Source organism: Palaemon carinicauda, chromosome 42, assembly GCF_036898095.1.
Source record: "Palaemon carinicauda isolate YSFRI2023 chromosome 42, ASM3689809v2, whole genome shotgun sequence".
Taxonomy (NCBI): domain Eukaryota; kingdom Metazoa; phylum Arthropoda; class Malacostraca; order Decapoda; family Palaemonidae; genus Palaemon; species Palaemon carinicauda.
The window spans coordinates 5,582,857-5,599,314 of record NC_090766.1 but is presented as its reverse complement, the minus strand read 5'-3'; the positions used below and the strand labels follow the sequence as shown (position 1 = coordinate 5,599,314).

Below are 16,458 nucleotides of genomic sequence, written 5' to 3'. Positions count from 1 at the left end.
ATTTTCAAGTTTATGATTTTTACTTTTGTGATTACATACATACTCCATTATAGTAAACTAATTTTATATTTTGCTTATCATAGTACAGCTACAGTAATTTTGATAATGGTTAACCCTTTTACCCCTAAAGGACGTACTGGTACGTTTCTCAAAACACATCCCTTTACCCCCATGGACGTGCTGGTACGTCCTTGCCAAAAAATGCTACAAAAATTTTTTTTTTCATATTTTTTATAATTTTTTGAGAAAATTCAGGCATTTTCCAAGAGATTGAGACCAACCTGACCTCTCTATGACAAAAATTAAAGCTATTAGAGCAATTTAAAAAAAATATACTGCAAAATGTGCTGGGAAAAAATAACCCCCTGGGGGTTAAGGGTTGGAAATTTCCAAATAGCCTGGGGGTAAAAGGGTTAAGTGTTACCAACATTATCATAAAGCAGGGTTGGTTTGATTTAAGTCAGAATAAAAAAATCATGATTTATATCGGAATGAGATTTACAGTCGTAAAATACCTTGGGAAGGAGAGAACTTTCAAAACTAATTACTGTTTATAAATATTGCAACAAATGAACAAAATCCTTGTTAACTTGATGTTCTTATGAATTGAAGTTGTTGTTGCAATTATACAAATTATGAAGGTTTTGATTCTTTAACAGCATTAATAGGAATTAAAAATATTTGTTGCTAGTACAGTACACTCATGTAGTCCTTATTATGTTTTTAGTTTTGATTCTTACCATGTACTGTATGTTAAAATAAAATTGCTGTATATTTTTATTTTTCCTTGATTGCAGTTTTGCTTGGTTTTATGTATTTATGTACAAGTTACAATAACTTGTCCACTTAGATTAAATCATTAGTCTGAATTTTGGTTTTTAAGAGAAAAACTCATCTTGAGTAATGTATATTAGACCATGGTTTCATTTAACAGTTTTCAAGTTTCATACCAGAAAAACACTAACAACACTGAAACAAATGATCAATAGCAGGAAATGAGTGTTTTTTTTAACCCTTTTACCCGCAAAGGACGTACTGGTACATTTCACAAAAGCCATCCCTTTACCCCCATGGACGTACCGGTATACAGTATCCTTGCAAAAAAATGCTATAAATTTTTTATTTTCATATTTTTGATAATTTTTTGAGAAAATTCAGGCATTTTCCAAGAGAATGAGACCAACCTGACCTCTCTCTGACAAAAATTAAGGCTGTTAGAGCAATTTAAAAAAAATATACTGCAAAATGTGCTGGGGAAAAAATAACCCCCTGGGGGTTGAGGTTTGGAAATTTCCAAATAGCCTGGGGGTAAAAGGGTTAAAAGTAAAATTCAAATAAAAGAATTTATATAAATCAAACATATTGATTTTAATAGAATTAATTGATTTTTTTTTAGAAAAAAAAAATCAGGTATTTTTTTCCAAACCTGTCTTAAAGGATTTCCTTTTAACATTAAAATGAATTACATGTAGATTTTTAAGTGTTTACATTTATATATATAGTACAGGTACTGTACAGTATACTGTACTAATACTGTACTTCATTACAGTAAACATTTAATTTTTTTTTTACCTACTACAGTACAGTAGTTTTGATGGTAAGTGTTATCAACATAATCATAAAGAATTTCTTTTCAACATCAAAATGAATATATATTCTACATAGGTTGAAGTGAGTCGAATTGCTGGTCAGTTCCCACAAGAAAGATTTGCAGATACCCTATCCGAGTCGTCTGGCGATTCGGGTCACAGCCGTGAAGACGAGGAAGTACAAAGTAGCACCGTGACTGTTAGAGTAAGTATTTAGCATTATACATTCTTACTTTTTTATTTTAAAATTGTCTGGTTTCAGTTCCAGTTCCTTCAGAGTAGATGCTCACCAGAACGTCAGCCGGGCAAGCCCAATCCCCCACTGTGGTGCCCCCTACCACAGCAATGGCCTCCCCAGTAAACAGCTTTAACTCACGGTCCCGGGCGGGGATCGATCTGCGGCCACGCGAATGCTAGGCAAACACATTACCACTGTTCTAGGCAGAAAATGTTAAAAAAAGTTCTTTCTTTGTAGTGTTATGTGATGCGACCTAACATGGTTGAACATTGACATTTATAAGAGTCGTTATTTAATTCATAACAGAATGATAGAGGTGAAGAGAAAATTTAATAGTTACATTCACCCAATTTATGAAGAGCAAGTGGCCATGCTGTGTGTGCCGGACTTCATTATATCCTAATATTTTTGGGTCGATTTCTTCCAAAATCATTTGAAATTGATTAAAATGTTTCATGTGTTTATTGTAAAATAGAAATAACAAATTTTAAGATCTTTTTTTTTTTTTTTTAAGATTCCGGTTTGTTAATCTGAAATACGTGTATTATCAATTTGCAGGTTTGCATCAAACAAGCAGCAGGATTGCCTCCATCATTGTCCCACTTCGTCTTTTGTCAGTACCAATTCTGGGGTCATACTGACAGTGAAGTTGTGGCTCCTGTTGTTAACAATGAGTTTCCTGCAGCTCCAACATCAAAAGACTCCATGACTTTTAAGGTAAACATTTCCCTCTGATTAAATTTTTGGGTTCCAAAGTTTTTTATTTTTTTCTACTTTTTACTCAATGCTGGGATACATTTTTGTGTACTTTAGTTAATAAAATAATAAGAAACAAAATTGAATTTTGGTGAATTAACTATTTTGATAACACATTTTTTCTTTTTTTATGATATGCATGTAAAGAGGATTTCCGAGAATTGCTAAAGGACTCGGCTAATGGTTCTGAAACATATATCCCAATAATGTTAACTTCTATCAAAGCATAAGAGTAAAACAATGATTTGAATTATAGTGTTTGTTTCATTGGACATGAGAATGTTCATATATTACTCAGTCTTTTAAGTGTTGTTTAGATTTAACTGTCCAGTACAGTATATTTATTCATAGGATAATTTAGATGAAAGAACAATGGTTAACTTCCTGGTATGCCATAAATAGAAATTGTTATCACATTAATCACCATGTATTTCTGTACTAATGTTTATTTCTTTATTATTGTACTGGCTCTAGAGTTGAAACATCTGATACCATATGTAATGGTTATGATTACAAGTAGTTTAAAGGTTGCAAATTAAAATGTAGAGTATTATTGCAAACACATTTAAACTTTTCATATAACTGGTGGTCACTGTCTCACGGTTGTTGAATAATTCAGGAAATCCTATTGGTAAAGAAGTCTATACAGTAGTCAATTTCTTTTAGCGATGCAGATTTGCACCGACTCGCAGCGGTGCCCTTTTAGCTCGGAAAAGTTTCCTGATCGCTGATTGGTTGGATGAGATAATGCTAACCAATCAGCGATCAGGAAACTTTTCCGAGCTAAAAGGGCACCGCTGCGAGTCGGTGCAAATCTCCCTCGATAAAAGAAATGGACTGTAATTAAGGGTTAGGATGATCAACATGCAAGCTATGCCTTTTTGTTATTTTTTTTTTTATTAAATTGTGTATTATATCCCCGTACATTATTTAGCGTCCAGTATCTTTATTGCTAAGGTTTTGAAGCAAAACACTTTAGACAATTTCTCGTTTCAGTGTTCCATTTTCTGTCTTTACAGTTTGAACATTCAAAAGACTATGTTGTGCCAGTAACAGAAGATCTGTTAGAACACTGTGCAGATGGTGCTCTTTCCATTGAAGTCTGGGGTCACAGATCGGCTGGCTTTGGTGTTTCTCGGCCAGGATGGGAAGTTGACCAGCAGTTGGCTAAAGCAAGATCACTTGTAGACAGGTAATATATAACCATCCCGTTTGTCCAAGTTGTCAGAGTAAGTGCCGTATCTCTTTTGCTACTTGTGATTCTTGCAAGGAATGGTGACATGTATATGATGAAAGTACAGTAGTATCTTAAGTGTTCCTGATTTTCATAGGTTTTTTTGGATATTGCTCAATGTCTTTCTCATATTCTGGATTTTTATCAATATTTTGGGTTTTATTTTTATTAAATTGAAGTTTATATCCATTTTATGTTTTGTTTCTTCATGGAAATTATTAATAAAGTTTAGTAATTAATTTATTTAAGCAGTATTTCAATTCCTGATCTTATTTTGTACCAGTTGTAAACAGGCTCTGAAATATGATTCAAGATGCCTGCTTTTTTAGTTTGTTGTTCTTTTTTTCTTCTGTGGCATTAAAATGACTCCCCTTTTTTTTGTTTCTTTTGTTGATGTCGGCTACCCCCCAAAATTGGGGGGTATATGTATATGTATGTATGTATTAAAATGACTTTCCTAACAGATGGAGTGAACTGACTCGTAAAATAGAAATGTGGGTGGAAATACAGGAATTAGGAGAATGTGGCGACTACCTTTCGGTAGAAGTTTCTCCTCAGAAGGATGTCTTGACAGGCGGTGTTTTCCAATTACGCCAGGGTCAGCAAAGGCGAATAGTATGCAGGGTCAAGCCAGTTTCTAACTCCGGTACCCTTCCACTCATATGCGAGGTTAGTATGATAATGTAGTTTGTATACTTGATGTTAGTAGTGTAAGATGGGAAGAAATAGTGACTGACCAGAGAAAGGAAATTACGTAGATGGTTTTTATCGCTAAGATAAGTAAACTTTTATCAAGCATATTGATGTTATTTATGAACGATTATAAATTTTATTTACCGTGCTTTGGATAACCTTTTGTTCCTATGCGAATACAAACCCTTGTCATTTATATGGTTAGCTGTAGAGTTAGCGACACAGCTCCACTTATCTCCTGGTCGATGTAGCAGGCAGACGTGATTACAACCACACCAGCTGTGCTTTATGCTTATGCTTGTGCTTTGCTATATGCCTTTTCTTCTTTTGCTTTGTGTGAAAGTGATTATGAGTGCTGGTAAAGGTTGTAAGAGAAACTGTCCTGATCTTGATGGGAATTCGTGTGGCACCTTCATAAACTGGGTCGAGGTCGATTACCATCCTGTTTGCCCAAGTTGTCGAAGTAAGCGCTGTACCTCTTTTTCTACCTGTGATTTTTGCAAGGAATGGCCTCCTTCCTAGTTGGAAAGATATAATGCAAGGTGTAAGAAGAAGCCCAAATGTGATCGTTCACCTTCTGCACCTGCCTGCTAAAGGGGACTTCCTCCTACCTAAGGAAGACTCCCCATATAAATGTCGAGGGTTTATATTCGCGTAAGAACAAACTACAAATTTTAAAGATCATTTTTATTTTTCCTAGCTATACAAACCTGACTCATGCAATTCAATGTTCCACCTCATCCAGCCCGCAAGTCTCGACCATGAGATAAAGTGGAGTTGTGTCACTGGCTCTCCAGCATTGGTGGGGCAGATGGTAACTATACTATGTTACTAGAATCCCACTGCTTAATTCTGGTTGTAACTAAGTGACTTACAAGTAAACCCATATAAATGACTCGGGTGTGAATAGCTAGAAAAAAAATATAAATTATCTTTAAAACTTGTAGTTTTACATGATTTATATTTTAGGCTGGGAGGAACGTAGAGAGTAGAGGTCCCCATTTTTTGTTTTTGTTTCATTTGTTGATGTCGGTTACCACCCAAAATTGGGGGAAGTGCCTTTGTATATGTATGTATGTATATTTTCTTCAATCTTAAGTTTTGTTATTAATGTTATCAATTTTATCTAGGCATCCATTGATATTTGAAGAAATTAATTACTGTGCTTCCCATTTTTTCAGGCTATTACAAACATTAGCATAGGCTCAGTTTGTGGGAGACTCAAGTGCCAACGGCAATTAGATTCATACACAGAGGAAGATTTGAACATCCTACGGGAAAGATGGAGTGAAGCATTGAAGCGAAGAAGAATGTACCTTGATCAGCAAGTAAGTATATTTTCTTATAATATTTGATAACCTTTTTATCCCCAAAGGACGTACTGGTACGTTTCACAAAAGCCATCCCTTTACCCCCATGGATGTACCGGTAGGTCCTTGCAAAAAAATGCTATAAAATTTTTTTTTTCATATTTTTGATAATTTTTTGAGAAAATTCAGGCATTTTCCTAAAGAATGAGACCAACCTGACCTCTCTATGACAAAAATTAAGGCTGTTAGAGCAATTTGAAAAAAATATACTGCAAAATGTGCTGGGAAAAAAATAACCCCCTGGGGGTTAAGGGTTGGAAATTTCCAAATAGCCTGGGGGTAAAAGGGTTAATAAGATTGTATACATATACTTTACTGTATTTGCATATGAAAGACATACACATTTCTATATTCAGTACAACAATTTCCTTGTCATTTCCAGATCCAGAAAATAATAAACAAAGGAGATAAGAGTGAACGTGACATGGAGAGGGAACAGTCTCTTGTCGACCAGTGGGTAAGCCTGACGGAGGAGAGAAATGCTGTTCTCGTTCCTGCCGCGGGGTCTAACATACCCGGAGCTCCAGCAGACTGGGACCCTCCTCCAGGGATGGAAGCACATGTTCCTGTACTGTTTTTAGATCTCAATGGTAGGGCATGGTTTTTTATTATGAGTGTTGATTATAGTATTGTGTATTATTTATGACTAATAAAAGGACATTCAGGTGATATTTTATTTCCTATTCATGGCAACTCCCCATTTATGTTTCCACAAGAACGTTTGATAATTTTTTCTGATTCAAATTTAGTGTCAAAAATTATCTTTTATTTATTGCTTTGGAACAATATTTATCTGACTTCAGCCTTCCCTCCCTTTTATTAAGAATATGCACAGCTATTAGTGGAATACAAAATTTTATGGGAATGGCATTTCAAATGTATTATATGTGTGATTAGTAAGCTTGTATGAAAGAAATTTTGTGTTATAAGAGCATAAGTCTAAACAATTAAGAAAAGTTGATATTAAAGACATTTCTACTTGCATTAAATTAAGATTTATGGCTAGTATTATGCTTTGTAACATCCTGCCATTTGTTGGCCCATTTTCATAGATAATTTATTACAGTATTATCATATCTTGGGTATAGGAAAATGCAACTCTGCAGAAGGTTATGTTTTCTTTTATAACCATGAAATTGAGAACACAGAATAAGTCTCCTTTTACTTTTCAGCTGATGATTTCTCAACTCAAGGCTTTGGTGACACATTGACTGTAGCAGGAAACAATGCCATAATCCCCAAGGAAAATTGCAATAAGTTTTTCCAGTTACCCATCGTTAAATGCTACGAAAAGGATGTGTGCGCTGTAGCGTCCTGGGATTCTTCCATCCATGACAACATGTACCTCAACAGACTTACACCAAGTATGTGGTGTTGGCCTTATTTTTGTTATAAGTAATAGAAAAGTACTCTTGATTTTATAATCTCTTAATCTAGATTGCGTGGGTAATTTCATTAACTGCAACACTTAACATAGAACATTTTAGCATGACTAACCATCATCATCATCTCCTCCTATGCCTATTGATGCAAAGGGCCTAAATTAGATTTTGCCTGTCATCTTTATCTTGAGCTTTTGAATCAATACTTCTCTATTCATCATCTCCTACTTCACGATTCATAGTCCTCAGCCATGTAGGCCTGGGTCTTACAACTCTTCTAGTGCCTTGTGGAATCCAGTTGAAAGTTTGGTGAACTAATCTCTCTTGGGGAGTGCGAAGACCATCCCCAAGCCATCTCCATCTATCCCTCACCTTGATCTCATCCACATATGGCACTTGAGTAACATCTCTTATAGTTTCATTTCTAATCCTGTCCTGCCATTTAACTCCCAATATTCTTCTGAGGGCTTTGCTCTCAAATTTACAAAATCTGTTGGATATTGTTTCATCATCATACCACGACTCATATCCATACAGTAACAGTAACACTGATCTCACTAAAATGACTAACTATCACAGGTACATTTTTAGTTTGATCGAATTGAAGTTTTTTCGAGGTCTAGTAGTAGGTAAATATATGCCATCAATTCAGTTGTCAATTCATTCTAAAAGCAGATTTTTTTTTTTATTCCAGGTAAATGCTATATAAGCACAGATTTAGTTTCAAAGTATTTGTGTCTGCAAAGGAACATTTTTATCATCCAAATGTTTTTTACACAAATTATTGAGTACTTTCGGTGACTCTTCCTTTCCCCTTTTAATTTGAATATTCACCTTAAAGGCTTGAAAGATAAATCTTATATGATTTAATCATAACATTTGAAATATTAAAGACTTGGTAAGTTTTAACCAACTCATACCTTTAATTCCTTTTATGTGTGATATATTTCAGGTGATGAGAGAGTTTATTTAATAGTTAAAGCAGTTGTGAGACTGTCCCATCCAGCACCCATGGATTTAGTTTTAAGGAAACGTCTAGCAGTTAATATATATAAGAAACAGTCGTTAACCAGCAAATTTGTCAAGTCATTTATTGGGACGATAAATACTTGGTATGAAACTGGTATCATGTATGAAGTTGTCTCGAATATTCCTAAGGTTAGTATGTTTTGACTGTTATATATAGCTTTTTGAAACTGTAAATTCTTGTAATTTTAATAAAGGGATTTTGACAAAGGAAAAATCTATTTCTGGGTCGACCTGTGACGCCCGGTGAAAAGGGTCCTTCTTTAAACTTTACTGATATAAATCCTTCTGTTGGAAGTATTTATATCAGAAAAGTGTAAAGGACTCTTTTCACCGGGCGTCACAGGTCGACCCAGAAATATTTCCATTATATTTGTGACATAACACCTGAGATATTTTGGTTGCTGAATACTTAAATTTTTTATTAAGCAGCACAATGCCATAATTATGTAGACCTTGAGAAATCATTTTTTTTTTCAGATATTGTATTTTCAAAGTTACATAAGTACTAATCATTCTTGATTTATCAATTCCTGGTATTATGTATTTAATAACAGTTCTGTCCTTGAAGTGTTGTCTCCAATTTAGTTTTTAATCACGCATTAATCACATGCAGGCAAGTGAGGAGTTGGAAGAGCGAGAATCACTTGCTCAAATGGCAGCTAATGCTGATGATTCTCATGCAGAGGATGGTGAAACCTACATTGGTAAGTGAAGAGTCCGTCAGTGATTTTCTTTTGAAAATTAAACCTTTTTTGAACATGAAAGCTGCCTTGTAATTGAAGATAAGATTTACATTGATTGTTACTCTAGAAAATTTTAATCTTTCTTTGGTTTGTGAGAGAATATGAGGATTTAGTTTTTATTTGGGGACACAAACAAAAACAAAGAAAATTTTAGTCTTTCTTTGATTTGTGAGAGAATATGAGGATTTAGTTTTTATTTGGGGGCACAAACAAAAAGAAAGAAAATTTTAGTCTTTCTTTGGTTTGTGAGAGAATATGAGGATTTAGTTTTTATTTGGGGGCACAAACAAAAACAAAGAAAATTTTAGTCTTTCTTTGGTTTGTGAGAGAATATGAGGATTTAGTTTTTATTTGGGGGCACAAACAAAAACAAAGAAAATTTTAGTCTTTCTTTGGTTTGTGAGAGAATATGAGGATTTAGTTTTTATTTGGGGGCACAAACAAAAACAAAGAAAATTTTAGTCTTTCTTTGGTTTGTGAGAGAATATGAGGATTTAGTTTTTATTTGGGGGCACAAACAAAAACAAAGAAAATTTTAGTCTTTCTTTGGTTTGTGAGAGAATATGAGGATTTAGTTTTTATTTGGGGGCACAAACAAAAAGAAAGAAAATTTTAGTCTTTCTTTGGTTTGTGAGAGAATATGAGGATTTAGTTTTTATTTGGGGGCACAAACAAAAAGAAAGAAAATTTTTGTCTTTCTTTGATTTGTGAGAGGATATGAGGATTTAGTTTTTATTTGGGGGCACAAACAAAAAGAAAGAAAATTTTAGTCTTTCTTTGGTTTGTGAGAGAATATGAGGATTTAGTTTTTATTTGGGGGCACAAACAAAAAGAAAGAAAATTTTTGTCTTGGTTTGTGAGAGGATATGAGGATTTAGTTTTTATTTTGGGACACAAACAAAAACACTTGCAGTCCGTTTGGATATGTTAACCATTTCACCCCCAAAGGACGTATTGGTACGTTTCACAAAAGCCATCCCTTTACCCCCATGGACGTACCGGTACGTCCTTGCAAAAAAATGCTATAAAATTTTTTTTTTTCATATTTTTGATAATTTATTGAGAAAATTCCGGCATTTTCCAAGAGAATGAGACCAACCTGACCTCTCTATGACAAAAATTAAGGCTTTTAGAGCAATTTAAAAAATATATACTGCAAAATGTGCTGGGAAAAAAATAACCCCCTGGGGGTTAAGGGTTGGAAATTTCCAAATAGCCTGGGGGTAATAGGGTTAACCATTTTGGCAGTTGAAGTTCCAATAGAATGTAGTTTGTTCAAAAAGTATTGATGTTTTCAATTGATAAACATGTCCAAGTCAGGTATTGACTATTGCTCATGTTTTGATTGATTTGAGGTTCATGAAATATATATGTATATAAAGTATATTTTACCTATTATCTTGATTCATAGCTGGTCTGATGGTGATAACCCTTTTACCTCCAGGCTATTTGGAAATTTCCAACCCTTAACCCCCAGGGGGTTATTTTTTTCCCAGCACATTTTGCAGTATATTTTTTTTTAAATTGCTCTAACAGCCTTAATTTTTGTCATAGAGAGGCCAGGTTAGTCTCATTCTCTTGGAAAATGCCTGAATTTTCTCAAAAAATTATCAAAAATAGGAAAAAAAAAATTTTATAGCATTTTTTTGCAAGGACGTACCGGTACGTCCATGGGGGTAAAGGGATGGCTTTTGTGAAACGTACCAGTACGTCCTTTTGGGGGTAAAAGGGTTAAAATTATTGTAATATATCTATAAAGGAGCAAGTACTATACAAAAGCTTGACTACTTTCATCAGTAATGGGTAGTTAATGTAAAAAAATTATCAAAATTAGTATTTATGTAAAGTGCAATACTAACTTGAAGCCAAGAAAGGTGTTCAGGCTAGGTCAAATAAGAGTTTCGTGTTCACCAAATGTGACGCTGAATTTTGCCTTTTCAGAAAAATATACAAAAGGAGTAACATCTGTGGAATCTATTCTGATGTTGGATAGATTGCGTCAGAACGTTGCTGTCAAAGAATTACTTCAGTCAGCTGGTCGACCTCTCATGAGGAAAACTGCTTCCGTCCCCAACTTTTCTCATGTGAGTAATGAAGAACTGAAAAATTTTGTCATTTTCTTCCTGTACTTTTATACTGCCACAGTTCTATACAGTCTTTTTGGCATCATTCATGTCCTTGAAAGGATCATGCTAAGTTGGCTTATGATAACACTCGTTCACACAAAATTGAAATGAAAATTTTTAGTGGTTACTCAAGAAATGTTTGGTCAATGCAAACATCATATTTTTCTTCTTTTTTGGGTCTAGGGAGTGATTAGGTAATGCTATTTCTACTTTAGGCTTGAATAGACTTAGGATCACAGAGTTTGGTATTCATGTCAGTGTGCTGTCTTTATCTCTTTTAATGTCTTATCTTTGCGTTTAAGCTAAGTGAATTTTAGTGAGTCCGCAGATTTTCAGGTAAAGTCAACCTTTAATCTTATAAAAAACAGAAGTTAGTCTGTCGTTTTCAAAGTTTTCACAGGGTATATTAAAACAATTTGAATATATTTATTTTGTGTATGTATGTATCATATTGGATTAATTCAAACCTAGACTTTTATTTTATGGCTTTTCAACATTTGAGTGTGATCTTACATACAGTATGTCCTACGTACAACATGTCCATATACAGTATTGGGACTTCAAATCTTTGCTGTTAAGTACTGTATGATTCAGCTAACAACAGATGCCAAGAATTTCACATATGAAAGTTGTAAAACTGCATAAATGCAGCCTGTCTTACATGTGAAGATAAAAAAGAATTTGAGCTTTATGCGTATGAAACGTTATCTTTCAAATTACAATGCCAAGCATAACCTTGAAAAGCTACCAATTTGTACTTGTTGTAAACCTCATTTACCTTTTGTGAGGCCTACTAAATGGTGATGAGTACTGAAAGAAAGATAGTGATAGTTTGTGCAGATAAATATGTGGGTCATATGTTTTTATATCTTTTTGTACTAGCAAAGAACTTTGTGTTTTATCATCATTCAATTAAAGCAGGAAATTTGTATATATTTACAGTTACCTTTAATTAGACTTTCTAATGCATTCTTTAGTTTTGAGTCATCATTTTGCAATATAACAAGGTTTATTTAGCATTAGCATTTAGAGACACTAAACAGTATTTCACTTAAAAAATCATAAAGAAATTTGTCAAAGTTTGTAATTTTTCATTTGCACTACGTTCTAAATTACATCGATTATTAAAGATTAATGACCGTACCACTGATATTGGAACAATATTTCTCCCCAACAAAATCTTTTGTAGTATTTGCAAAGAAGTATATTTTGTAGAGTAATGTATAGTAGAAGAACTTTTCCTGCGTTCTTTCACAGATGTTTCTAAACCATTGCTGAGAAGACTTAATGGAAAGCAATAGCCCTAGGGAAGCTTCTCAAGATTTTGTTTGATGCCCCAGTGCTTGGCTTAATGCCTAAATCCTATATTCAATTCAATTCATTCTCAAGATTTTGTCATTCGAGTGTCTAGGCTCTATCTATATGTTGATTTTCGTTGGTCATTTCATCTATCAGATATTTTGTTGTGCCATTTAGTGGTTACCACTCATATCCTCATCATCGTCTCCTCCTATACCTATTGACGTGAAGGGCCTCGGTTAGATTTTGCCAGTCATCTCTATCCTGAGTTTTTAAATCAATACTTTTCAATTCATCATTTCTTACTCTATGGTTCATACTCCTCAGCCATGTCGGCCTGGGTCTTCCAACTTCTTTAGTGCCTTGTGGAGCCAAGTTAAAAGTTTGGTGTACTAATCTCTCTTGGGAAGTGCAAAGAGCATGCCCAAACCATCTCCATCTACCCCTCACCATGAACTCATCCAAATATGGCACTCGAGTAATCTCTCTTATAGTTTCATTTCTAATCCTGTCCTGCCATTTAACTCCCAATATTCTTCTGAGGGCTTTGATCTCAAATCTACAAAATCTGTTGGATATGTTTCATTGTCCTACCACGACTCATTTCCATACAGTAACACTGATCTCACTAAACTGATATATAGCCTGATTTTTATGTGCAATTACAGGCTATTATATTTCCAAATTTTACTCAACCTAGCCATTGCCTGATTTTCTTTTTTCAATTTTTCATCAAATTCAAATTCTAAAGATCTTTTATTAGAGATCATAGTTCCTAAATATTTAAATGATTCCATCTCATTAATCCTTTCTCTTTCCGATTATATTTCATTGTGTATTGCATATTCCGTTCTTATCATCTCTGTCTTTCTTCTATTTATCTCGAGTCCAACCTCATGTGATATTTCATGCATTCTGGTAAGCAAGCTTTGCAAGTCCTGTGGAGTTCTGCTAATAAGGGCAGCATCATCAGCATACTCTAGGTCAGCAATTTTCCTGTTACCAATCCATTCCAATCCTTCTCCACCATCCCCAACTGTTCTATGCATTACAAAATGTACGAGGAGGATAAACAACATCGGTGACAACGCATTCCCTTGGAGTGCTGCACTTTTCACAGGAAATTCATTTAATAGGACTCTACTAACATTAATTTTACATTTTCTATGCTCATGAACAGACTTAATCAAATTTACATATTTAAGAGGAACTCCGGTGCACACTATCAAAGGATTTTTCCTAGTTCACAAATGCCATCAAAAGTGGATTTCTATATTCCACACATTGCTGTACCACATGTCTTAAAATGAAGATCTGGTATCTACAATTTCTACCTTTTCTAAATCCTTCTTGTTCATCTCTGATCTTTTCATCTTTCTCTCTACTGTAGTCTCTTTGGTATGAGCATACTACATATTTTCATGACAACTGACGTAAGTGTGATGCCTCAATACTTACCGAAGAAACACTTTATAGGAGATTACTGGTAACTCCTCTCCGACGACCAGATTTTTACGTAGTTTCCCCCTACTTCCATGTTCTATACTGTCCTGAATAACGGGAAATAACATGACCTGGGGGCATTGCCCAGGCAGGTCGCCCGTCTTTGAGAAGCTCTCCCCAGTATGTTTTCTGGTCGCGTTGTGTTCACACACACCGCTCCTTATTCTCTGTGCGACCCCCTTTGTGCACGTTACTATGTAGTTACTACATGGTCTCGATTCCTTCACGAGTGATTAGTGCCTTATCTGTGTTCTTTTAGGATCGTTCCTTTGTGCTTTTATTGGCGTTTTAGTGCTTTGCCTTGCTTTATGCTTGGGTTTAGCGATCTCTGTGTGTGCTTTGGAGTACGATCGCCGTTGTCCTGGGCCTAGAGCCGGGTATTCGTGTTGGGCTTTCTTGTCAAAGCCAGTTCGCCGTCAGAATGCGGCACGATGAAGACGGACTCGAAGAGGTCTCCTAGGGAAACTAGCATGTCTTCCCCTGCGACGTCGGCAGGAGAGGGGGCAGGTTGAGTGCATTCTTCTCCCCTACCCAGAGTAGGGGACGAGGTAAGTCCTTGAAGTGTAAGAAGTTGGTGCCTCCTTCCCAAGGGTGAGATGTTGTGGGGGGAACCTTCTTTGTTTAGGGCAGATCAGGCGCCTACAGGTGAGTGTGTGGGGGTCCGAGGGACACGTCTCTCTCGTAGGGACGGCGTCTCGGCGGAGGACCCCATGTGGCCTAATAATGTTCCTTTTTTCTTATCACCAGATTCATGGGTAGAGGCCTCAGGCGCTTCAGCTGCGGAGGGATCCGCTGGCGTGAGATGTACCAAGGACGCCGTTGAGGTCCCCACTGGACATGGAGGAGGGCCTATGCTAGTCCTTCACCCTGGATCCGCATCGGGGCTCGATCCTTCGGGCCCTTCAAGCGAGGAACGTCGGAGACGACACAGGAGGAAGAGAGATCAGTCTGTGTGGAGGAACTCCCCTTGCGGTCTCCCACAGGATCTCGGGACGGGAAGTCCCCGTTCCCCTCCATACAAGCCAAGAGCCCCGCCAGAGAGTCAGCTGATGGGCGGAGGACCCCGTCTTGTAGGCCTAAGTCCCTTCCTAGAGCCAACCCATCCGCTCAGTGGAGGGAGCCGTCTTCTAGGATGGGCAGCCTAGACGGGTCTCCCCATCGGGATGATAGACAGGGACGGGCACCCCCGTCGATCTGTTTCACGGAGGAGCCGTCCCGGTTCTCGAGGAGAATGGGGATCAGTCTGTGTGGAGGAACTCCCCTTGCGGGCTCCCACAAGATCTCGGGACGGGAAGTCCCCGTTCCCCTCCATACAAGCCAAGAACCCCGCCAGAGAGTCAGCCGGTGGGCGGAGGACCTCGTCTTGTAGGCCTAAGTCCCTTCCTAGAGCCACTCCATCCGCTCAGTGGAGGGATCCGTCGCCTAGGATGGGCAGCCTAGACGGGTCTCCCCATCGAGATGATAGACAGGGACTGGCACCCCCGTCGATCTGTTTCACGGAGGAGCCCGTCCCGTCGTCCAGGTCCTCCAGGAGAATGGGGATCAGTCTGTGTGGAGGAACTCCCCTTGCGGTCTCCCACAGGATCTCGGGACGGGAAGTCCCAGCGTACAGGAGAGTCCTTGCCTTAATTAGGGGTTATAACAACCTTATAGAACCCGCCACTCAAGAGGAAGAACCCTGGACTTCAGGCCTGAACAAGTTCATAGCGGTCCCCGCCCAGAAAAAGTCCTCTCTCTCTCTTCCCGAGGCCAGTAACGTGGGGATTGGAAAGACTCACATTGATAAGGTCATATCCCGCAATAGCGACTCCTGCAGGGGTCACAGCTCAGCAAAGCTCCTACAGGGTTTGAAGTCGCAGACGAAATACTACTCTTTAGAAAATAGGCCGACCGGTGCGTGCAAGACCGAGGAAACCATAGACATCCTGTGCCAGGGCATCTCCGACGGGAGGGCATCGGCAGCATCTACCTTCTTCTCCCCTTCCGAGTCGGCAATGATGGAGGAGATGTCCAAGGACTTAGTTAATGTGGCCTCCTGGCTGGATTGGTGGGCCACCACCCTAGTAGGCACCCAGATTCCTACAGACTCCATGGAACCTGCAAAACGGGAGGCTCTGAATGAGTTGCTGGGGTCAGGTAGCCGCGCCCTTAAATTCCTGACCTTTCAGTCTTTGGCTCTCTCCGCAAACTGGATTCTAAGGAGAAGAGACGTCCTAGTCAAGAACCTTCCCATTAAGATTCCTGACAGGGAAGCTAAAGCCTTGAAGACCTGCTCCGTCTGGGGGGAGCAGCTTATTCCGACGAAGAAGGCGGAAGAGGTCGTGGAGAAGTTGGCCAAAAAGAGGGAGCTACCTACCCTGAAGCCACAGGCGGCACGCCGCCCAATCTCCAGGAGGCCAGTGACAGAAGCACCCATGGCCGCGCGTACCACACCAACTCAAGGAAGGAGGGAACCCTCGTCAGGACAGTGGTCTTCCTCTGTGGTTCCCCCCCGAA

The 16,458-nt window shown here is 37.6% G+C and overlaps 1 protein-coding gene across 1 annotated transcript in view; it reads left to right on the top strand.

Moving 5' to 3' along the window:
• Khc-73 (Kinesin heavy chain 73) overlaps positions 1 to 16,458 on the top strand; it is an 86,808-nt gene that overhangs the window by 16,093 nt on the left and 54,257 nt on the right. The window contains 10 exon segments of the mRNA XM_068365450.1: positions 1,666 to 1,794; positions 2,386 to 2,544; positions 3,603 to 3,775; positions 4,282 to 4,486; positions 5,692 to 5,838; positions 6,263 to 6,470; positions 7,053 to 7,244; positions 8,215 to 8,420; positions 8,905 to 8,995; positions 10,976 to 11,118. Of these exon segments, the coding sequence (XP_068221551.1) occupies positions 1,666 to 1,794; positions 2,386 to 2,544; positions 3,603 to 3,775; positions 4,282 to 4,486; positions 5,692 to 5,838; positions 6,263 to 6,470; positions 7,053 to 7,244; positions 8,215 to 8,420; positions 8,905 to 8,995; positions 10,976 to 11,118 (1,653 nt within the window).